At 40.9% G+C, this 24,688-nt stretch overlaps 2 protein-coding genes across 5 annotated transcripts in view; one reads left to right on the top strand and one right to left on the bottom strand.

Moving 5' to 3' along the window:
• The window catches only part of MIER1 (MIER1 transcriptional regulator), a 35,219-nt gene extending 34,096 nt beyond the window's left edge, over positions 1 to 1,123 (bottom strand). For both annotated transcript variants that reach the window (XM_056532830.1, XM_056532828.1), the window contains exon 1: positions 976 to 1,123. In XM_056532830.1, the coding sequence (XP_056388805.1) occupies positions 976 to 984 (9 nt within the window). In that variant the 5' untranslated portion in view covers positions 985 to 1,123. The remainder of the gene's footprint in view (positions 1 to 975) is intronic.
• Positions 1,089 to 24,688, top strand: part of DNAI4 (dynein axonemal intermediate chain 4) — a 51,492-nt gene continuing 27,892 nt past the window's right edge. For 2 of the 3 annotated variants that reach the window (XM_056532825.1, XM_056532824.1), the window contains exons 1-13: positions 1,089 to 1,291; positions 5,292 to 5,472; positions 6,034 to 6,224; positions 7,480 to 7,589; positions 9,523 to 9,676; positions 11,764 to 11,903; positions 13,369 to 13,533; positions 17,061 to 17,255; positions 19,848 to 19,981; positions 20,083 to 20,169; positions 21,618 to 21,769; positions 23,201 to 23,355; positions 23,956 to 24,077. In XM_056532825.1, coding sequence (XP_056388800.1) covers positions 1,245 to 1,291; positions 5,292 to 5,472; positions 6,034 to 6,224; positions 7,480 to 7,589; positions 9,523 to 9,676; positions 11,764 to 11,903; positions 13,369 to 13,533; positions 17,061 to 17,255; positions 19,848 to 19,981; positions 20,083 to 20,169; positions 21,618 to 21,769; positions 23,201 to 23,355; positions 23,956 to 24,077 — 1,833 coding nt within the window. In that variant the 5' untranslated portion in view covers positions 1,089 to 1,244. The remainder of the gene's footprint in view (positions 1,292 to 5,291; positions 5,473 to 6,033; positions 6,225 to 7,479; positions 7,590 to 9,522; positions 9,677 to 11,763; positions 11,904 to 13,368; positions 13,534 to 17,060; positions 17,256 to 19,847; positions 19,982 to 20,082; positions 20,170 to 21,617; positions 21,770 to 23,200; positions 23,356 to 23,955; positions 24,078 to 24,688) is intronic. The other variant, XM_056532826.1, reaches the window with a different exon arrangement.

Here is a 24,688-nt window from a genome sequence, read left to right on the forward strand (position 1 = left end):
TCCGGGGGATCTGTCGGGACGGAGGTCAGTATGGTCCGGGGAATCTGTCGGGTCAGAGGTCAGTATGGTCCGGGGAATCTGTCGGGTCAGAGGTCAGTATGGTCCAGGGGATCTGTCGGGTCAGAGGTCAGTATGGTCTGAGGGATCTGTCAGATTCATTGTCAGAATCGTTTGGGGGATCTGTTGGGTCGGAAGTCAGTATGGTCTGAGGGATCTGTCAGATTTATTGTCAGAATAGTCCGGAGGATTTGTCGGGTCGGAGGTCAGTATGGTCCAGATTATCTGTCGGGTCGGAGGTCAGTATGGTCCAGGAGATCTGTCGGATATAGGGTCAGAATGGTCCAGAAGATCTGTCGGGTCGGAGGTCAGAATGGTCCAGATCATCTGTCGGGTCGGAGGTCAGTATGGTCTGTGGAATCTGTCAGATTAATTGTCAGAATAGTCCAGAAGATCTGTCGGGTCGGAGGTCAGTATGGTCCAGATCATCTGTCGGGTCGGAGGTCAGTATGGTCTGAGGGATCTGTCAGATTTATTGTCAGAATAGTCCGGGGGATCTGTCGGGTCGGAGGTCAGTATAGTCCGGAGATCTATCGGGTTCGGGGTCCTCAGTCCCGGTTCGGGTCAGTTCGCTCGGAGTTCCGCCCCGGGTGGGCGCAGGTCTCGGGCGGGGGTCGGTGATGGGGCGGGGGGGAGGTTTCCCGCCTTGGCTCGGATGACGATGTGAGGTATCGGGCTAGGCCGGACCCGGGAGAGGCGCACAGACCCCCCGCCGCCCAGTGCCCGGAGCTCGGGCAGAAGTTTCGGAGCGCGGGATTGGGCGGCAGAAGCAACAAGTGATGAGGGCGGGAGGGCCGGGCCCGGGGGCTGAGCTGGGGGGACGTGTCCCGGAGGGAACAGGGGGAGCGCGGCCGCCGCAATGTCACACATCCGATTACGAGCCACCGGGGACAATATTTTGATGAGTTTCCTCCTTACCTCCGCCATTGTTGCCGTATTGACGGGTCACATCGCGGGTCAGCGCAAGAGCCCGGATGGAGGCGGAAGCGGCCGGAGCAGGGACCGCCAGGGGGCGCAGCCAATCGAAACGCAGGTAAAGGCGGGACATGGAGGGGGAGGAGCTTCCGCCGAACTTAGCGAAGAGAAGGGGCGGAGCGAAACCGTTTCTATGGTTACACTGAACGCGTTCTAGAGAAGGTCTGAACACCGGGACTGAGATCACTGAGCGCGGACACCGCACCGGCAACATGTCCGGCCCGACCCGAACCCGAGCACAGAGGCCCGGGAACAGCGTGTAAGTGTCTGAGAGCCAAACCCGGACCATGTATATGTCTACAACCTGCCTACTATAAGAATATAACAACTATATTACTGCTCCTATATACAAGAATATATCTACTATAATACTGCCCCCTATATACAATATAACTACTATAATACTGCCTCCTATATACAGGAATATAACTACTATAATACTGCTCCTATATACAAGAATATAACTACTATAATACTGCTCCTATATACAAGAATATAACTACTATAATACTGTTCCTATATACAAGAATATAACTACTATAATACTGCCTCCTATATACAAGAAAATAACTGCTATAATACTGCTCCTATATACAAGAATATAACTACTATAATACTGCCCCCCTATATACAAGAATATAACTACTATAATACTGCTCCTATATACAAGAATATAACTACTATAATACTGCTCCTATATACAAGAATATAACCACTATAATACTGCTCCTATATACAAGAATATAACTACTATAATACAGCTCCTATATACAAGAATATAACTACTATAATACTGCCCCCTATATACAGGAATATAACTACTATAATACTGCTCCTATATACAAGAATATAACTACTATAATACTGCCTCCTATATACAAGACTGTAACTACTATAATACTGCTCCTATATACAAGAATATAACTACTATAATACTGCCTCCTATGTACAAGAATATAACTACTATAATACTGCTCCTATATACAAGAATATAACTACTATAATACTGCTCCTATATACAAGAATATAACTACTATAATACTGCCTCCTATATACAAGAATATAACTACTATAATACTGCCTCCTATATACAAGAATATAACTACTATAATACTGCCTCCTATATACAAGAATATAACTACTATAATACTGCTCCTATATACAAGAATATAACTACTATAATACTGCTCCTATATACAAGAATATAACTACTATAATACTGCTCCTATATACAAGAATATAACTACTATAATACTGCTCCTATATACAAGAATATAACTACTATAATACAGCTCCTATATACAAGAATATAACTATTATAATACTGCTCCTATATACAAGAATATAACTACTATAATACTGCTCCTATATACAAGAATATAACTACTATAATACTGCTCCTATATACAAGAATATAACTACTATAATACTGCTCCTATATACAAGAATATAACTACTATAATACTGCTCCTATATACAAGAATATAACTACTATAATACTGCCCCTATGTACAAGAATATAACTACTATACTACTGCTCCTATATACAAGAATATAACTACTATACTACTGCTCCTATATACAAAAATAAAAGTACTATAATACTGCTCCTATATACAAGAATATAACTACTATAATACTGTCTCCTATATACAAGAATATAACTACTATAATACTGCTCCTATATACAAGAATATAACAACTATAATACTGCTCCTATATACAAGAATATAACTACTATAATACTGCTCCTATATACAAGAATATATCTACTATAATACTGCTCCTATATACAAGAATATAACTACTATAATACTGTCTCCTATATACAAGAATATAACTACTATAATACTGTCTCCTATATACAAGAATATAACTACTATAATACTGCTCCTATATACAAGAATATAACTACTATAATACTGTCTCCTATATACAAGAATATAACTACTACAATACTGTCTCCTATATACAAGAATATAACTACTATAATACTGCTCCTATATACAAGAATATAACTACTATAATACTGTCTCCTATATACAAGAATATAACTACTATAATACTGCTCCTATATACAAGAATATAACAACTATAATACTGCTCCTATATACAAGAATATAACTACTATAATACTGCTCCTATATACAAGACTATAACTACTATAATACTGCTCCTATATACAAGACTATAACTACTATAATACTGCCTCCTATATACAGGAATATAACTACTATAATACTGCTCCTATATACAAGAATATAACTACTATAATACTGCTCCTATATACAAGAATATAACTACTATAATACTGCTCCTATATACAAGAATATAACTACTATAATACTGCTCCTATATACAAGAATATAACTACTATAATACTGCTCCTATATACAAGAATATAACTACTATAATACTGCTCCTATATACAAGAATATAACTACTATAATACTGCCTCCTATATACAAGAATATAACTACTATAATACTGCCTCCTATATACAAGAATATAACTACTATAATACTGCTCCTATATACAAGAATATAACTACTATAATACTGCTCCTATATACAAGACTATAACTACTATAATACTGCCTCCTATATACAGGAATATAACTACTATAATACTGCTCCTATATACAAGAATATAACTACTATAATACTGCTCCTATATACAAGACTATAACTACTATAATACTGCTCCTATATACAAGACTATAACTACTATAATACTGCCTCCTATATACAGGAATATAACTACTATAATACTGCCTCCTATATACAGGAATATAACTACTATAATACTGCCCCCTATATACAGGAATATAACAACTATAATACTGCCCCTTATATACAGGAATATAACTACTATAATACTGCTCCTATATACAAGAATATAACTACTATAATACTGCTCCTATATACAAGAATATAACTACTATAATACTGCCCCTATATACAAGAATATAACTACTATAATACTGCCTCCTATATACAAGAATATAACTACTATACTACTGCTCCTATATACAAGAATATAACTACTATAATACTGCCTCCCATATACAAGAATATAACTACTATAATACTGCTCCTATATACAAGAATATAACTACTATAATACTGCTCCTATATACAAGAATATAACTACTATAATACTGCTCCTATATACAAGAATATAACTACTATAATACTGCTCCTATATACAAGAATATAACTACTATAATACTGCTCCTATATACAAGAATATAACTACTATAATACTGCTCCTATATACAAGACTATAACTACTATAATACTGCCTCCTATATACAGGAATATAACTACTATAATACTGCTCCTATATACAAGAATATAACTACTATAATACTGCTCCTATATACAAGACTATAACTACTATAATACTGCTCCTATATACAAGACTATAACTACTATAATACTGCCTCCTATATACAGGAATATAACTACTATAATACTGCCTCCTATATACAGGAATATAACTACTATAATACTGCCCCCTATATACAGGAATATAACAACTATAATACTGCCCCTTATATACAGGAATATAACTACTATAATACTGCTCCTATATACAAGAATATAACTACTATAATACTGCTCCTATATACAAGAATATAACTACTATAATACTGCCCCTATATACAAGAATATAACTACTATAATACTGCCTCCTATATACAAGAATATAACTACTATACTACTGCTCCTATATACAAGAATATAACTACTATAATACTGCCTCCCATATACAAGAATATAACTACTATAATACTGCTCCTATATACAAGAATATAACTACTATAATGCTGCCTCCTATATACAAGAATATAACTACTATAATACTGCTCCTATATACAAGAATATAACTACTATAATACTGCTCCTATATACAAGAATACAACTACTATAATACTGCTCCTATATACAACAATATATCTACTATTATACTGCCCCCTATATACAAGAATATAACTACTATAATACTGCTCCTATATACAAGAATATAACTACTATAATACTGCCCCCTATATACAGGAATATAACTACTATAATACTGCCTCCTATATACAAGAATATAACTACTATAACACTGCTCCGTATTTAAAATGGGCCCTAATAAGTATTTGGGGAAGATGTATTAACCCATACTATGACCGTATACCTCATATCTCTTCCTGGTGTATAGACGTGTATACAGTCAGCAGTTCACTGAGTAACATAGGTCTCATTCAGACTCCTTTTCCATAGACCAAAGATGGCGTCTCACGTCAAGAAAATTATCAACATATCTGGTTTCGTAACACAAAGCAGAGCGAACCGGAGCATGATGGGAAGCAGAAGAAGTATAAGCCTCCATATGGACAGCAAGATCCTGGATAAAAACTATTTGTCAAGCGGGAAGCAAGTGATACCGGCAAGTATATTGAAATTATACCCAGGGTGTCTCCAGCTGTTGCAAAACTACAACTCCCAGCATGCCCGGACAGCCTTTGGCTGTCCGGGCATGCTGGGAGTTGTAGTTTTGCAACAGCTGGAGGCACCCTGGTTGGGAAACAGATTCACAGACTGGGAAGGGGTGTTCCCCAGCAGGCGTGACATCATCTAAAGCCATACAGGGGAGAACTTCCTCCCTCACTCTGCTACACACAGCCCAGAGCAGTTCAGTGTGAGATGAGCTATGATTGGCTAAGGCTGCACACACACACCCCTCAGTATTTCCTGATTTTGGACTTCTGCCAGGCCAGCAGGAGTCCAAAGTCTGTGCAAGAGATGGGGAGGGGGGGAAAATGTGCTCTGGACAAGTAGAGAGACACCTAGTGGCAGCTTTTTTAAACACAAATAAAACATAGAAAACTTTATTATTTTTTTTAAACACGGTACATTAGAAAGATTTTTTTTATTTACCATGAGGAGTGCAATAGCAAAAATTAGTTTTAGCGAGAGTGCCCATTTAACTCTCTTCTTGTCCTTTCAGGTTTTCGATGACGAAGGAAATGATGTGACTCCTCGCGCGTTGTTTCAAGCGGAACCAGGGGCTGCACCCTCCAAACAGGCAAAACTGTTCACCCCACCAGATACGTCCGCCATAACAGCATCAGACATCTTCTCCACCATGTCCCTGCAGCAGACGGGGTTAACCGCAAGCTTCATGGGCCCATTTTCAAGGTGCCTAATGTCAAATAAATTCAGTTCAGTTTTACACCAAATGTTTTTTTTTTTTTTTGGTTATTGACAGGGAAATGCTGCAGCTGCATCCCCCTCCTCTCCCATCCTCCTGTTCTCTTATAATCCCAACCTGTTTTACACTAGAGTTTTTTCGGTTTTTGCAAGGGAGATATTGCAGCAGCTGCAATATCTCCCTTGCAAAAACCGAAAAAACCTCTATCCCATGTTGTTATACACTAGATCAATGGTTTCCAAACGGTGGACCTCTAGTGGTTGCAAAACTACAACTCCCAGCATGTCAGGGTGTGCTGGGAGTTGTAGTTTTGCAACATCTAGAGGTCAATAGTTTGAACAATACAGCACCTGATGCTTTTTGTTTACTGATGTGGAGATCTGCAGCTGCATCCCCCCTGTTCTCGCATCATATTTTACACCAGATAGTATTTTGTTATTGACAGGGAAATACTGCAGCTGCATCCCCCTCCTCTCCCATCATTCTGTTCTCTATCTCCTTTCCTTCCAACCTGTTTTACACTAGAGTAGTATTTCCTAACCAGGGTGCCTCCAGCTGTTGAAAAACTACAACTCCCAGCATGCCCGGACAGCCAAAGGCTGTCCGGGCATGCTGGGAGTTGAAGTTTTGCAACAGCTGGAGGCACCCTGGTTGGGAAACACTGGCATGGGCAATGTGAAAGAGACCTTTTATAGGATATTTTCACTGCTAGTTTATGCAAAATAAAGTTAAAGGGGGACTCGGGTGTAAAACTTTTTTATTTTTTTATCAACTGGTGCCAGAAAGTTAAACAGATTTGTAAATCACTTCTATTAAAAAATCTTAATCCTTCCAGCACTTTTAGCTGCTGTATACTAATAGGAAATTATTTTCTTTTTGTAACACAGAGCTCTCTGCTGACAGTGGTCTCTGCATTTTAGGAACTGTCCAGGGCAGCATATGTTTTGCTATGGGGATTTTCTCCTACTCTGGACAGTTCTTAAAATGGACAGAGATGTCAGCAGAGAGCACTGTGCTTGTGATGTCAGCAGAGAGCTCTGTGTTCCAAAAAGAAAATAATTTCCTCCGGAGTATTCAGCAGCTAATAAGTACTGGAAGGATTAAGATTTTTTAATAGAAGTCATTTACAAATCTGTTTAACTTTCTGGCACCAGTTGATAAAAAAAATAAAAATAAAAAAGTTTTCCACCGGAGTACCCCTTTAGCAATAATGGCTATAAATAAAATCTGTCTGCTACTCAGGTCAACATTCGGAGGGAGCAGCATGTCCAGATCGAGCCAAGAGGCCGGATCTCTTTCAGAAGATGTAGAGGAGCCCGTCTTCAAGCGCGATGTTGGGCTCAGCTTACCTGGTAAGGACACTGACTCCGCCAAACGTTAACCAGCAGAAGTCTTCTGTATCCCAGGCGTGTCCTCATCCCTTATTGCCTTATTTTGGCAATGCTAATATATATATATATATATATATAATTAAAACAGAACATGAAAATGGCTCCATAGAGACCAGAAATGTTGCTTGCTGGACTTGATATGAGAAAATAAACACACGTTTGAGGACATTGGAGTCCTGCATTTTTGGTGACGATATCCATAGATATAGATATAGAGAGAGAGATATACATAGAGAGAGATACATATGTGTGTATATATATATATATATATATATATATATATATATATATATAATATAGAGAGAGAGAGAGAAATATATGTATAGATATATATATATATATAGCTATATATATAGAGAGAGAGAGATATATAGAAATAGATATATATAGAGAGATAGATATATAGAGATATATATATATATATAGATATATAGAGATATATATATATATATATATATATATAGATAGAGAGAGAGAAATATATATATATATATATAGATAGATAGAGATAGATAGATATATATATATATATATATAGAGAGAGAGAGAGAGAGAGAGAGAAATATATGTATAGATATATATATATATATATATATATATATATATATATAGCTATATATATAGAGAGAGAGAGAGAGATATATAGAAATAGATATATATAGATATATATATAGAGAGAGAGAGAGATAAATAGAGATATATATATATATATATATATATATATATATATATATATATATATATATATAGAGAGAGAGATACATACATACATGCATACATATATCAAGACAGAATATGCAGCAGCACCACCACAAAAATTCTAATACAGAGCAGGTGCCAGCGTTCCAAATCCGATCAAGATATTCTTATATAGACAAACAGCAAAGCAGCACTCCATAAATAGTGAAAAATATCTAAAAATGTGATTTATTCACCCCATGTTACAGCAGCAACGTTTCAATTCTTAAATACAATCTGCTTGAAAATAATTCTATTGAAGAATAGAAACGTTGCTGCTGTAACATGGGATGAATAAATCACACTGTTAGATTTTTTACTATGTATGGAGTGCTGCTTTGCTCTTTGTATATATATTTGGTCCTGTGAATAAAGCTTCTCCAAACTTGAATTTAGATGGGTATAATCAATAGCAGAGTCCCAGCAGCTACGTAGGCCAAACACAGGCCTCAGGCTGCCCTGACATGGGATCTGCTGCTCACGATTGTGTCCCAGGCATTAGATCCGAACAACTGCACCAGCACGAACAGGCTGGACAGCGGCATCTAAATGGTTAAAAGCCCACATTGGAGATCAGTCTGCTCGGCTATTAATGAGGGGCCTATATTAACCAGACATAAAGTGGGCTTGAGTTCTGAGCCCTCTCCATACTCCCTTAGCGGTCCTTAAAGGGTTACATTTCTTGTTATAGTTTAAAGGGGTACTCCACTGGCCCAGCGTTCAGAACATTTTGTTCTGAATGTTTGGCGTGAGTGGTGGGGGTCGTACCGTCACGGCCACGCCCCTCATGCCATCATGCCGCGCTCCCTCAATGCAAGTCTGTGGGAGGGGGGGGGGGCGTGGCAGCAAATCCCCATAGCAAACCACTCCTGCTTTGGACAGTTCCTGAGACAGACAGAGCTGTCTGCTGTCAGGCAGAAAAGAACAACTCCACTTCAGCAGCTGATAAGTACTGGTAGGATTAAGATTTTTTAATAGAAGTCATTCACAAATCTGTTTAACTTTCTGAAGCCATTTATATGAAAAAAAATTTTTTTCCATGGAATACCCCCTTTTAGTGCAGTCAGTATAGCTAAACCTACAGGATAAAACATTTTTGTAGTTTATTTTTGTCTAAAGAGCCGTTCACCAATGGTTGTAACTTACTCTTCCTCAGATTTCCACTTGAAGCAAGATGACGCCCAAGAACTGAAGGAAGAAGATCTGGATAAACCAATCAACGTATACCTCATGGAGACAGACACAATATGGCTGCTGGACATCCCTTCAGCTGTGATCTCCAGTGATGACCCCCAAGCAGAATTTATCAAGTATGACCCACGTGACAACCTAGATCACTGTTTTGGGGGATGTACACAAACCCGCAGCGGATTTTGCTACTCATGAACTTTAATGGGTCCGCAGCAAATCTACAATAGTAATGGAGGATTTGCAGATTGGCTGTGGACTCATTGAAGTCAATGGGTAGCCACCAAATCCCCAGCGGAAAATCTAATGCAGAATCTTTGCACAGAAAATCCACTGCAGAATCTTTGCACAGAAAATCCACTGCAGAATAATTTTTGCACAGAAAATCCACTGCAGAATTTTTGCACAGAAAATCTACTGCAGAATTTTTGCACAGAAAATCCACTGCAGAATTTTTGCACAGAAAATCCACTGCAGAATCTTTGCACAGAAAATCCACTGCAGAATTTTTTTTGCACAGAAAATCCACTGCAGAATTTTTTTTGCACAGAAAATCCACTGCAGAATTTTTTTTGCACAGGAAATCCACTGCAGAATTTTTTTTTGCACAGGAAATCCACTGCAGAATTTTTTTTGCACAGAAAATCCACTGCAGAATTGTTGCACAGAAAATCCACAGCAGATTACGTACGTGTGAACGTACCCTGACAGTGGATTCTAAGATTGAAAGAATAAAAAGATCTATATATAAAAGCTTAGTGAATCGATGTGGTTTACTTAGGTGATTAAAGCCAAATACAAAGAAAGACAAAGCTAAAAGGGCAAAAAAGGCAAAGCAACAAGATACAAAGAAGTAAACAAGAACAATATACAACACTATAACATCTTGTACCAGTACATCCAGGGCATATCCTGATATCCTACATAGTTCTGTAGCAGTGTTTCCCAACCAGGGTGCCTCCAGCTGTTGCAAAACTACAACTCCCAGCATGCCCGGACAGCCTTCGGCTGTCCGGACATGCTGGGAGTTGTAGTTTTGCAACAGCTGGAGGCACCATGGTTGGGAAACACTGTTCTATAGTAGTGTTCCAGAGATCCCTTAGACTGATGGCATCTACAGTTTTTATTCCCTCCTGTGTCATGCATCTGTTTAGGCCAGTGTTTCCCAACCATTGTGCCTCCAGCTGTTGCAAAACTACAACTCCCAGCATGCCTGGACACCCAGTGGAGCCAGTCTTTTGCAGCGGGTCAGGAAGTGCAATAAGCTAGAAGAGAAGCATTTTGGCACACCATGGCTTGTTCTAATGATCGATGAGGGTCTGAACACCTAGACCCCGACCAATCAAAACTATGTCAAACGTTATTTTTTTTATTCTTATTAAATGACAGGGATGCTTTAAAGGGGTCCTCCACTGGAAAACATTTTTTTTAAATAAACTGGTGCCAGAAAGTTAAACAGATTTGTAAATTACTTCTATTAAAAAATCTTAATCCTTCCAGTACTTATTAGCTGGAGGAAATTATTTTCTTTTTGGAACACAGAGCTCTCTGCTGACATCACGAGCACAGTGCTCTCTGCTGACATCTGTGTCCATTTTAGGAACTGTCCAGAGCAGCATATGTTTGCTATGGGGATTTTCTCCTACTCTGGACAGTTCTTAAAATGGACAGAGATGTCAGCAGAGAGCACTGTGCTCGTGATGTCAGCAGAGAGCTCTGTGTTCCAAAAAGAAAAGAATTTCCTCTGTAGTATTCAGAAGCTAATAAGTACTGGAAGGATTAAGTTTTTTTTTATAGAAGTTATTTACAACTCTGTTTATCTTTCTGGAACCAATTGATTTAAAAAAATAAATAAAAATTAAGGTTTTCCAGTGGAGTACCCCTTTAAGGCCATGTTCACACGGAAGACTTGCCAAATGTTTGCCCAGTAAACACGGGCTGACACAGGCAAATCGCGGGAATGTGCAGAATATGCCGGCGCTAGGACCGCTCAGAAACGTGCCGCGTGCATCCTGCAACACAATCCCATTAAAAGCAATGGGACTCTGCTGCAACGGAATTTCCGAGCTGAATTTTTCCGCCGGGTTTCGCTCGGAAATTCCTTCATGTGGAATGGACAATAAATAAAATGGATGAGAAATAAAAAATTATTGTGCATTTATAAAAAAATTAAAATAAATAAATAAATAGTCTTTTACTTTCCACTAAGCTCCCAGAATCAGACCTACGCAGATCTCTGCAAGAATAGAGCCGGAAATGATCGCTACATAGAGAGGACGATGCAGACGATTAACTGGGCTCCGAAAAGTAAAGAGGTTCAGTGTGAGACAATTGTCCTAGAAGATGCCGGTAAGATTATATTAGGATATATCCAATCTACTATGTCTATACACACGTGTGTAGGGAGCTGTTCTGAGGGAGTTAAAGGGGTATTCCAGGAAAAAACTTTTCTTTTTTTTTTTTTTTTTAGATCATCTGACTCCAGAAAGTTTTAAACAGATTTGTAAATTACTTCTATTAAAAAAAATCTTAAACCTTCCAATAGTTATCAGCTGCTGAAGTTGAGTTGTTCTTTCCTGTCTGACAACAGTGCTCTCTGCTGACACCTCTGTCTGTCTCAGGAACTGTCCGGAGCATAAGAGGTTTTCTATGGGGATTTTCTTCTACTCTGGACAGTTCCCGGGACGTGAGTCATCAGAGAGCAGTTAGACAGAAAAGAACAACTCAACTGCAGCAGCTGATAAGTACTGGAAGTAATTTACAAATCTGTTTAACTTTCTGGAGACAGTTGATATATAAAACATTTTTTCCTGGAATACCCCTTTAAAGGGACACGGTATTGGCACTGTTGATTGCAGACATATTTGGAAAAGGGGGGACAATTTTGGAAAAAGCTAAGGGCCAGTGGTCTCCAAATTGTAGATGTCCAGCTGTTGCAAAACTACAACTCCAAGCATGCCCGGGCAGCCGTTTGCTGTCCGGGCATGCTGGGAGTTGTAGTTTTGCAACAGCTGGACATCCACTGTTTGGAGACCACTGGCCTAGTTAAAGGGCTACTCCACTGGAAAATAAAATGTTTTTTTAAATCAACAGATGCCAGAAAGTTACACAGATTTGTAAATTACTTCTATGAAAAAATCTTAATCCTTCTACTACTTATCAGCTGCTGTATATTACAGAGGAAGTTCTTTTCTTTTTGAATTTCCTTTCTGTCTGACCACAGTGCTCTCTGCTGACACCTCTGTCCATGTCAGGAACTGTCCAGAGCAAAATAGATTTGCAATGGGGATTTGCTCCTACTCTGGACAGTTCCTAAAATGAACAGAGGGGACGGCAGAGGGCACTGTGGTCAGAGAGAAAGGAAATTCAAAAAAGAAAATAACTTCCTGTGGAGCATACAGCAGCCGATAAGTACTGGAAGGATTAAGATTTTTAAATACAAGCAATTTACAAATCTGTTTAACTCTGTGTCACCAGTTTAAAAAATAAAAAATAAAAAAAGGTTGTTCAGCGGAATACCCCTTTAATCCGCAACTGATCAAAGTGGAGACCACTACCAAAGAAATTGCTACATAACATATCATCTTTTATATAAAACAGTGTACCCAAACCTCTGGCCCCCCCCCCAAGATGTTGGAGAACTCCAACTCCCATCATGCACCTTATCTGTCAGGGCATGCTGGGAGTTGTAGTTTTTGTACAGTTGGAGATCCATAGGTTGGGAAACATTGATCTAAAATATGCTAACAATGCAGACAATGCCAATCATCAAAGTTGCCTATAAAATCCTTCTGTGTTTCTATGTTGCCTGTAGGAGTCATGGCCTCAGTTTGGGACTTGTACGATTCGTATAACTCTCCTGAGTGCCCCCCGGTGGCGAAGCCTGTCGTAGAGGCAGCCAGCAGATCGGAAAGCGTCACCAGCTCCAGGTCTAACACCAGCAGGCAAACAACGTCAGTGGCCTCAATGGATAGAGGCGGTAAGTACAGTAGATGGTGTGTATATATATATATATATATATATATATATATATAGCGTTGTGAGCTGTGAGGGTCTGAGCATTAAAATAAAGTGTATGGCTGGGGTCACACTAGGGTAATATGGATGCATTATTGTGTCCATATTATGGCGGCAAGTCTCGACTTAAAGGGGTACTCCGCTGCTCAGCGTTTGGAACAACCTGTTCCAAACGTTGGAGCCGGCGCCGGGAGCTTGTGACGTCATAGCCCCATCCCATCACGACGTCACACCCCCTCAATGCAAGTCTATGGGAGGGGGCGTGACAGCCGTCACGCCCCCTCCCATAGACTTGCATTGAGGGGGTGGGGCGTGACATCATGAGGGGGCGGGGCTATGATGTCACAAGCTCCCAGCTCCATCGTTTGCTCCAAACGCTGAGCAGCGGAGTACCCCTTTAAAGGGGTACTCCGGTGAAAAACTTTTTTTTTTTTTTTTTTTAAATCAACTGGTGCCAGAAAGTTAAACAGATTTGTAAATTACTTCTATTAAAAAATCTTAATCCTTCCTGTACTTATTAGCTGCTGAATACTACAGTGGAAATTCTTTTCCGTTTGAAACAGAGCTGTCTGCTGACATCATGAGCACAGTGCTCTCTGCTGACATCTCTGTCCATTTTAGGTACTGTCCAGAGTAAAAGGAAATCCCCATAGCAAACATATGCTGTTCTGGACAGTTCCTAAAATGGACAGAGATGTCAGCAGAGAGCACTGTGCTCATGATGTCAGCAGACAGCTCTGTTTCAAACGGAAAAGAATTTCCACTGTAGTATTCAGCAGCTAATAAGTACAGGAAGGATTAAGATTTTTTAATAGAAGTAATTTACAAATCTGTTTAACTTTCTGGCACCAGTTGATTTAAAAAAAAAAAAAAAAGAAAAAGTTTTTCACCGGAGTACCCCTTTAACTGCGAGTCTGACGACCTGAACTTACAGCTGTCAGTATGGGTCATCCGTCCCATGGTCGGACTGGGACTACAGCTGTATTTTGGTAGTGTGAACCCAGCCTCAAAGTGAATTAACACTGGATGTGTGGTCTGCTTATGTTAAAGGAGTACTCTGGTGAAAAACTATTTTTTTCCATATCAACTGCCTCCAGAAAGTTAAACAGATTTGTAAATGTATTCTATTAAAAAATCTTAATCCTTCCAGTAGTTATCAGATGCCGAAGTTGAGTTGTTCTTTTCTGTCTGTCCACAGTGCTCTCTGCTGACATCTCTGTCCGTGTCAGGAACTGTCCAGAGTAGGAGCAAATCCCCATAGCAAACCTCTCCTGCTCTGGACAGTTCCTAAAATGGACAGAGGTGTCAGCAGAGAGCACTGTGGTCAGATAGAAAAGAACAACTCAACTTCAGCAGCTCATAAGTACTGGTAGGATTAAGATTTTTTTTTTATAGAATTAATTTACAAATCTTAACTTTCTGGAGCCAGTTGATGTGAAAAAGATTGTTTTTTTTACCAGAGTACCCCTTTAACCCCTTAAAGGAGTACTCCAGGATCTGAAAACTTTTCCACTATCCTAAGGATAGGGAATCAGTGTCAGATTGCGAGGGTCCGACCGCTGGGACCCACGTTATCACCCATACTGGGCCCTTGCAGTCCGAGAAAGGGGGCGTGTCAACCACTGCATGAAGTGGCGGCTGACACGCCCCCTCAATACAACTCTATGGTAGAGCTTTCAGATCCTGGAGTACTCCTTTAACAACGCATGATGGATATATCCATCTAGGTGCTGTTAAGGTTGCATAAAGGGGGCTCAGTAGCTGATAGCCGACACAGTGTGTTGGCTATTAACTATTTAAATGCTGCTGTCAAAGGTGACAGCAGCATTTAAACAGTGTTTGGTGCATGTCATTGTTTGTCCCAGTGATGGCATCTGATCCAGCCCTTGAAGCACCGTTGTTATGGCAACCCGAACCGAGTAGTAGATCACAGATAGAATGGATCGTTGTACTATAGTATTACATTGATCTGTAATCAAATAATTGCTCCTAGTGCTTTTAGGTAATAGCTAATATTGCTGTGGGGGGGGGGGGGGTGTTTGGTGTTTCTCTGTGATGTCGGTCAAGAAAATGGAAAGCATCAACAAATGGAGCTTCTGTTTTATTTCTCTATTTAGTACTTTCAGTGCATGATGTCTCTGGGTCTGGTGGGCTTACTAAAAATAATTGCCTGGTTTAAGAATTAAAGGGGTATTCCAGGAAAAAAAAATTTTTATATATCAACTGGCTCCAGAAAGTTAAACAGTTTTGTAAATTACTTCTATAAAAAAATCTTACTCCTTCCAATAATTATCAGCTGCTGAAGTTGAGTTGTTCTTTTCTGTCTGGCAACAGTGCTCTCTGCTGACATCTCTGCTTCTCTCGGGAACTGCACAGAGTAGAAGAGGTTTGCTATGGGGATTTGCTTCTACTCTGGACAGTTCCCGAGACACATGTCATCAGAGAGCACTTAGACAGGAAAGAACAACTCAACTTCAGCAGATCATAAGTACTGAAAGGATTAAGATTTTTTAATAGAAGTAATTTACAAATCTGTTTAACTCTCTGGAGCCAGTTGCTATATATAAAAAAAAGTATTTTTCCTGGATAACCCCTTTAAGAACCTTCCAAAACAGGGTGATGGAGCTTAGTAAAAACTATTTTGCCCATCACTCTGCTTTCCCATAAGTGATTAAAGGGTACCTTTCATCAAAAAAACTTTTGATATATTATAGATTAATGTGTGCAGAATAACTTTCCAATTGCATGTTATTAAAAAATATGCTTCTTTCTATTTAATTTTCCACTTTGATAAAATGACCACTAGAGGTCTCCCTACCAGTTCTGGCCACAAGCCCTTTTTATAGATTTCAGACTCATGCTGGAGTCCTAAATCTCAGACTACAGCCGGGACACAGACAAGCTCAGCTGGCAGCTCTGAATCTTCTCCTCTCCGTTTACAACTGCATGTGCAGAGAGAAGAACGATCGGAGCTCAGATAGTGAAATGAATGAGGGCCTGCAGTAAGGCAGAGTCAGGAGTGTGCCCTGCTGTGCTATGAGCACAGTGCTGGCTCCTGCTTGTCTGATTGATAGGCAGGGAGCAGTGCTGAGCTTGTCTGTGTCCCGGCTGCAGTCTGAGATTTAGGACTCCAGCATGAGTCTGAAATCTTGGGCTTGCGGCCAGGACTGGTAGGGAGACCCCTAGTGGTCATTTTTTCAAAGTGGAAAATTGAATAGAAATAAGCATATTTTTTAATAACATGCAAATGGAAAGTTATTCTGCATCCATTAATCTATAATGTATCAAAAGTTTTTTTTAGGAAAGGTACCCTTTCATTGGTACTGTTGATTTATTTTTTATTTTTTTTCTTCAATAAATAGTCAGCATATTGAGGTCAGTCTATATATATGTGTGTATATGTGTGTATATATATATATATATATATATATATATATATATTTATATACATATGTGTGTGTATGTAGCATCTTCTTTTTCTCATTTCAGACTTCTACTCCAGCACCATCACAGATCTGGACAGGTTATCATTTGTCCCCGTTCAGGATGAAGCGGAGGCAGATGGGAAAGAAATCTTACAGTCAGAGAAGCTCCAGCAGGACCTGTTCATCATGGAGAGAGTTGTAGTAGAAAATATATTTCAGGCAAAGCTTGCAGCGTATAGACAGCTCCCAGTTATTATAGGTATGCTTCCATTTTTCACGCTTAAAGCCGAGTTTTCTCATGTGCCATATACATCTAAAGCTTCTGTGTACAAAAGGGGTTAGGGCACTGTTTCCCTACCAGGGTGCCTCCAGCTGTTGCAAAACTACAACTTTCAGCATGCCCGGACAGCCAAAGGCTGTCCGGGCATGCTGAAGGTTGTAGTTTTGCAACAGCTGGAGGCACCCTGGTTGGGAAACACATCCTTGTTCCATGGTGGTAACATAACTTCTATGGCTTATATACCACCCATCCGCCTGTAAGGCAAAGCTAGGCTGTCCTGGCATGTTGGGAGTTGTAGTTTTGCAACAGCTGGAGGCACCCTGGTTGGGAAACACATCCTTGTTCCATAGTGGTAACATAACTCCTATGGCTTATATACCACCCATCAAGCCTGTAAGGCAAAGCTAGGCTGTCCTGGCATGCTGGGAATTGGGGGTTTGCAACAGCTGGAGGCACCTTGGTTGGGAAACACTGGTTTTGGGCATTGCCTAAATAACAAGTTTATTTTATGAACTGAACAACAGCCACCAGCCTTAGGATCAATCCGAAGACAGAACAGGGAAAAAGGGTGTACGTACCATAGTGCCGGATCATGCGGCTGCTATGGAGCCCTTGGAGAGGGGGGGTCCGTCCTGATTGGTCCCATTCTTTTTTGTATGGCAAAAACTGTGCATAACTCCTTTCTCCACGGAACTGCATTGTCAGCAAATTGATGGAGGTGATATTGACCAATGGGTCACCGATGGTAAGGGCCTTTCTGTCCTGGGGGGGCAATATCCGACGCAATAATAGAAAGCCCATTTTGATATCTTCTGTATTGCCCCATTTCCTCTATGTATGCCAAAGCATTAAGTGTGTATAAATATTGTACATGATGGGACCACTTGGGTGCAGGGTACACCCTGACCCCTATAGGCATGTTTGCCGCTGTAGAATAGAGCAGTGTTTCCCAACCAGGGAGCCTCCAGCTGTTGCAAAACTACAACACCTAGCATGCCCTGTAGTATTCAGCAGCTAATAAGTACTGGAAGGATTAAGATTTTTTAATAGAAATAATTTGTTTAACTTCTGACACCAATTGATTAACCCCTTAAGGACACATGATGTACTGGAACGTCTTGTGTCCGCTCCCGATCTATAACGCGGGGCCATGGCTCTAACAACGGCCGGGACCCGTGGCTAATAGTGCGTGGCATTGATCGCTGTGCCGCGCGCTATTAACCCTTTAGACGCGGCGTTCAAAGTTGAACGCCGCGTCTAAAGTGAAACTGAAAGCATGCCGGTTAGCTCAGTGGGCTGTTCGGGATAGCCGCTGCGAAATTGCGGCATCCCGAACAGCTGACAGGACAGCGGGAGGGTCCCTACCTGCCTCCTCGCTGTCCGATTGCCGAATGACTGCTCAGTGCCTGAGATCCAGACAGGAGCAGTCAAGCGGCAGAATCATCGATCACTAGTTTCTTATGAGAAACCAGTGATCAATGATAAAGATCAGTGTGTGCAGTGTTATAGGTCCCTATGGGATAACAATGATCAGTGTGTGCAGTGTTATAGGTCCCTATGGGATAACAATGATCAGTGTGTGCAGTGTTATAGGTCCCTATGGGATAACAATGATCAGTGTGTGCAGTGTTATAGGTCCCTATGGGAGCTATAACACTGCAAAAAAAAAAGTGAATAAACATCATTTAACCCCTCCCCTAAGTTTGAATCTCCCCCCTTTTCCCATAAAAAAAAAAACACAGTGTAAATAAAAATAAACATATATGGTATCACCGCGTGCGGAAATGTCAGAATTATAAAAATATATCGTAAATTAAACCGCACAGTCAATGGCGTGCGCGCAAAAAAATTCCAAAATCCAAAATAATGCATTTTTGGTCACTTGTTATATCATGAAAAAATGAATAAAAAGCGATCAATAAGTCCTATCAATGCAAAAATGTTACCGTTAAAAACTTCAGATGACGGCGCAAAAAATTAGTCCTCATACCGCCCCATACACGGAAAAATAAAAAAGTTATAGGGGTCAGAAATGACAATTTTAAACGTATTAATTTTCGTGCATGTAGTTATGATTTTTTCCAGAAGTACGACAAAATCAAACCTATATAAGTAGGGGATCATTATAATTGTATGGACCTACAGAATAAATATCAGGTGTCATTTTACCGAAAAATGTACTACGTAGAAACGGAAGCCCCCAAAAGTTAGAAAATGGCGTTTTTTTTTCAATTTTGTCTAACAATGATTTTTTTTTCCGTTTCACTGTAGATTTTTGGGCACAATTACTGACATCATTACAAAGTAGAATTGGTGGCGCAAAAAATAAGCCATCATATGGATTTTTAGGTGCAAAATTGAAAGAGTTATGATTTTTTAAAGGCAAGGAGCAAAAAACGAAAATGCAAAAACGGGAAAACCCCCGGTCCTTAAGGGCATGCTGGGAGTTGTAGTTTTGCAACAGCTGGAGGCACCCTGGTTGGGAAACACTGGTGTAGAGTATTGTAGTTTTTTTGGGGAAGATACTTTGCTTACTGACCTCCTCTTCTTCTGTAACCTTTTACTCTACAGATCCGGAAGCTGCGGAAGATACAGAGGTGATGGCCGACGTCACGTCGCCCGGTTTAGACAGACTATGGTCCTTCGTGTGTGAGGTCACTAAAGGGCACAATGTTAGCAGCACCTCTTGGAACAAGAAAAACCCGGTAAGTGACACAAGAAACAAAAAGGGAAGGTCAGGCCACTAATGGAGAATGGACCCCGATCATTCCTGCCTCGGCTTCACCAGTGTTCTTTCTTCATGTAGGATCTTCTAGCTGTTGGCTATGGACAGTTCGGCTATAAAGAACAGAAGGGAGGATTGGCTTGTTGCTGGTCACTAAAGAACACAATGGTAAGAGAAGGACTACTTTAGGGAAGGTGGTGATGCATGCATATATGTTATCATCAATGGATACCAGCAGGGACCACTGGGACAACTTTAAAGGGGTACTCCGGTGGAAAACTTATTTTTTTTTATGTATTTTTTTTTTTAATCAACTGGTGTCAGAAAGTTAAAGGGGTTATCCAGGAAAAAACTTTTATATATATATATATATATAACAACTGGCTCCAGAAAGTTAAACAGGTTTGTAAATTACTTCTATTAAAAAATCTTAATCCTTTCAGTACTTATGAGCTTCTGAAGTTAAGGTTGTTCTAAGTGCTCTCTGATGACACAAGTCTCGGGAACCGCCCAGTTTAGAAGCAAATCCCCATAGCAAACCTCTTCTAAACTGGGCGTTTCCCGAGACAGGTGTCATCAGAGAGCACTTAGACAGAAAAGAACAACCTTAACTTCAGAAGCTCATAAGTACTAAAAGGATTAAGATTTTTTAATAGAAGTAATTTAGAAATCTGTTTAACGTTCTGGAGCCAGTTGAGATATATATATATATATATATAAGTCTTCAAAATAGGGGGATTTTAAACTTACTAATTTAGTTAAACAGTTTGCGATTTTTTTTAAGTAATAGAAAAGTATATTATCATGGGGATCATTTTAATCGTATTGACCCAAATATTGACCCACATTGTTGCAGTGCTGTGATGAATAGAAGACCTCAGGCTCCATGCATGTTTCAGTCTGTGCAGTATTCAGTGAGGCTCTCCTTCAGCTGTCAGTCAGGCAGCTTTCTGTGAGAATCTGTGGAGCTTTCACTTTCTGTGCAGCTGACAATCAAGCTCTTTGCAGAAAAACACTTCCTAAGTTTGGACTCCTGCCAGGCCAGGAGGAGACCAAACTCACTGTTTTAATTGTTGCAGGGAACAGAACATCGTCACCTAGTGGCCGTGTTTTTTTATTACATTTTAAACATATTTATGTTGATAATTTTAAAAGCAAGTGAATGGGAAAGTGTCTGCTAATTACACAAGGGACACTATATTAAAAGCTTTATTTGGTGACAGGTACTCTTTAAAGCCGCCGGGACCCAGGTAAATGATGATTGGGGCGGGTCCTGGGAGCTGCTCTCTGCAAACGCTGGCCCTAAGTGACGCCTTATTTTCTATGCACAGATCGGGAGACACACGTTACTCAGAGCTGGCAGGGAGAGGCCTGCCCCCTGTGACTACTTACCTGGGTCCCAGCATCTTTTTTAAACTATGATTTCTCTAAAACACCTGAGCGTTTCAGAGTATATCATGGTGTTCCGGTACCATGCTCCCTGCATCTGCTTGATGCTGCCCGCGGTGACAGGTTCTTCTAATTAGCCACAATGCTACATCCGCCTAGTAGAGATACTGCCCCTGGTGGGTGGTGCTGTTATTGCATAAGTATTAAGGTTCCATTTTCTTCTTTAGTGGCCAGAGAGAATCTACCATTGTGAAAGTGGCGTGACGGCCCTGGACTTCTCTGCATCATCTCCGCACCTGCTGGCCGTCGGGATGTATAATGGCACTATAGCAATTTACAACGTGCAGAACAAGGAAAATGTCCCAGTGTTAGATAGCAGGTATGCAGAGAATAATCTTTATTTTAACCCCTTAATGATGTAGGACATAAATTTACGTCCTGCTCCGGCTCCCGCTCGGGTCGGTCCCGGTGGCCATCAACGACAGGGACCCGTGGCTAATACCAGACATCACAGATCGCGGTGATGCCCAGTATTAACCCTTCAGATGCGGCGACCGCTGCATCTGAAGTGAAACCGAAAGCATCCCGGCAACTCAGTGGGGCTGTTCGGGACCACTGCGGTGAAATCTGAACAGCTTGCAGGACACCAGGAGGATCCCTAGCTGCCTCCTGCGTATCTGATCGCCGAATGACTGTCAAGCGGCAATAACACTTATCAATGCCATGTTAATGCATTGCAGTGATCAGTGTAGGAAATCAGTGTGTGCAATGTTATAGTCCCCTATGGGAGCTATAACATTGCAAAGAAAAAGCGAAAAGAAAATGTTAATAATTGTGATTTAACCCCTTCCCTAATAAAATCCAGAATCACCCCCTTTTCCCATAAAAAGGAAAAAACAAAAATGCAAAAACTGAAAAACGCTGTGACCTTAAGGGGTGAAGGTGCACTCCCCCCTATTACTGTAAAACCACAATACCATACTAGTAACTAAGTCGTGATACAGTATGTTACAACTATGTCTCGTATTGTACTAGATCAATGTTTCCCAACCAGTGTGCCTCCAGCTGCAAAACTACAACTAACTGGGGGGGGGGGGGGGGGGTGTTACTACTATCTACAGAGGGCTGCTACTACCTACGGGGGAGGCTGTTACTACCTACAGCGGTGTTTCCCAACCAGTGAGTCTCCAGCTGTGGCAAAACTACAACTCCCAGTATGCCAGCCAACGGCTGTCCTGGCATGCTGGGAGTTGTAGTTTTGCAACAGCTGGCGGCATGCTGGTTGGGAAACACTAACCTACAGGGGGAGGGCTACTACTATCCAAAAGGGGACTGTCATTTTCTGGACCCTTGCTTTACAAAATTGTTTGTAACTGGACCTCTTAGAATTTTAGTTAAAGGGGTAGTCCAATGCTGAAAAACTTATCTCCTATCCTAAGGATAGGGGATAAGTTTCAGATCGTGGGGGGTCCGACCGCTGGGGCCCCCCGCGATCTCATGTATGGGGCCCTCGGCAATCTCCGGCTCTGCCATAGCGCTGTATTGAGGGGGTGTGTTGGCTGCCGCTTCGTGTGGTGGTCGACACACACTATCTGGCCAGCGAGCCGGGGCCCCGTACAGGAGATCGCGGGGGGGGGGCCCCAGCGGTCGGACCCCCCGCGATCTGAAACTTATCCCCTATCCTTAGGATAGAGGATACGTTTTTCAGCATTGGATTACTCCTTTAAATACCCCTGTAATGGAGTATGTGCAATCTGTCTACAATAAATCCAGGATCGGTAGTAAATAAAATCCATGTTTTGTGTTTTAGTGAAAACCTGAATAAGCACACGTGTCCAGTATGGCAGGTGAAGTGGATCGAACAAGACAGCAGCCTAGGGGAGGATAAAGGGGAGTGTCTGGTGTCTATAGGTGCCGATGGCCGAATAACAAAGTGGCATATTCGGAAAGGATTGGACTGCAGTGGTACGTACGGAAGACACATTAGCCCAGGCTAGTGCTACATACCATTAGGCACCAATCCTGATCCTGAGTTATATCCTGTATTATACTCCAGAGCTGTACTCACTATTCTGCTGGTGAGGTCACTGTGTACATACATTACATTACTTATCCTGTACTGATCCTGAGTTATATCCTGTATTATACCCCAGAGCTGTACTCACTATTCTGCTGGTGAGGTCACTGTGTACATACATTACATTACTTATCTTGTACTGATCCTGAGTTATATCCTGTATTATACCCCAGAGCTGTACTCACTATTCTGCTGGTGAGGTCACTGTATATATTGTGTAATGACATTATAGAAAGGGACCCCTACCCCTCTGTAAGCCATAGCAGTAAATGTCTTGGTGATTTGCCACAGCTTAGTATTATATCGTTTTCTATTCCTTTATATCCGGACCACATTTACCAGGCAGCATTTCTCGGCCTATTTCATATCCATATAAACAGTAATAGGACCACAAACAAGGTGTCTCTTCCATTGTGCAGCTTACTAAATAGGCTTCCAGCTGTTTACGATGCTTCTCTCACATGCAGTAAATTTTGTCTTTCCCGCAGATCTAATGAGGTTAAAGCGCACCGGAAAAGATCGATTGAAGAAGTCGACTGGAGACAAGGAGAAGAAAGAAGCGTTCATCTCCCGGCAGGCTCCCGGAATGTGCTTTGACTTCCACCCGACGGTAACAACTGGTGACAGACTTTGTAGTCTTTGGTTTAAACCAGTGTTTCCCAACCAGGATGCCTCCAGCTGTTGCAAAACTACAACTTCCAGCATGGCCGGACAGCCGAAGGCTGTCCGGCCATGCTGGAAGTTGTAGTTTTGCAACAGCTGGAGGCACCCTGGTTGGGAAACACTGGCTTAAAGGACATAAGTAGCTGGTCGTGGGGGGTCCGAGTGCTAGGGCCCCCCCGTGATCACCGGGACAGGACCTCGGCTCTCGCATTTTTTATGAGAGTGCCGATGATTCCCGAGTGTTGTACTCAAGTCTTTTCGGTGTCCAATAGAAATGTATGGAGCGTGTGCCACTTGCAGCATGCGCTCCTCACTGAGCGCCGGGTCCTGTCTCGGTGATTGCGGGTGGGTCCCAGTGCTCGGACCCCCTGCAATCAGCTACTTATCCCCTATCCTAAGGGGATAAGCTCATTTTTGCAGGATATCTCCTTTTAAAGGGGTACTCCACTGGAAAACATTTTCTTTTAAATCAACTGGTGCCAGAAAGTTAAACAGATTTGTGAATTACTTCTCTTAAAAAAAAAAAAATCTTAATCCTTCCAGTACTTATTAGCTGCT

Source organism: Hyla sarda, chromosome 7 (genome assembly GCF_029499605.1).
Source record: "Hyla sarda isolate aHylSar1 chromosome 7, aHylSar1.hap1, whole genome shotgun sequence".
Taxonomy (NCBI): Eukaryota; Metazoa; Chordata; class Amphibia; order Anura; family Hylidae; genus Hyla; species Hyla sarda.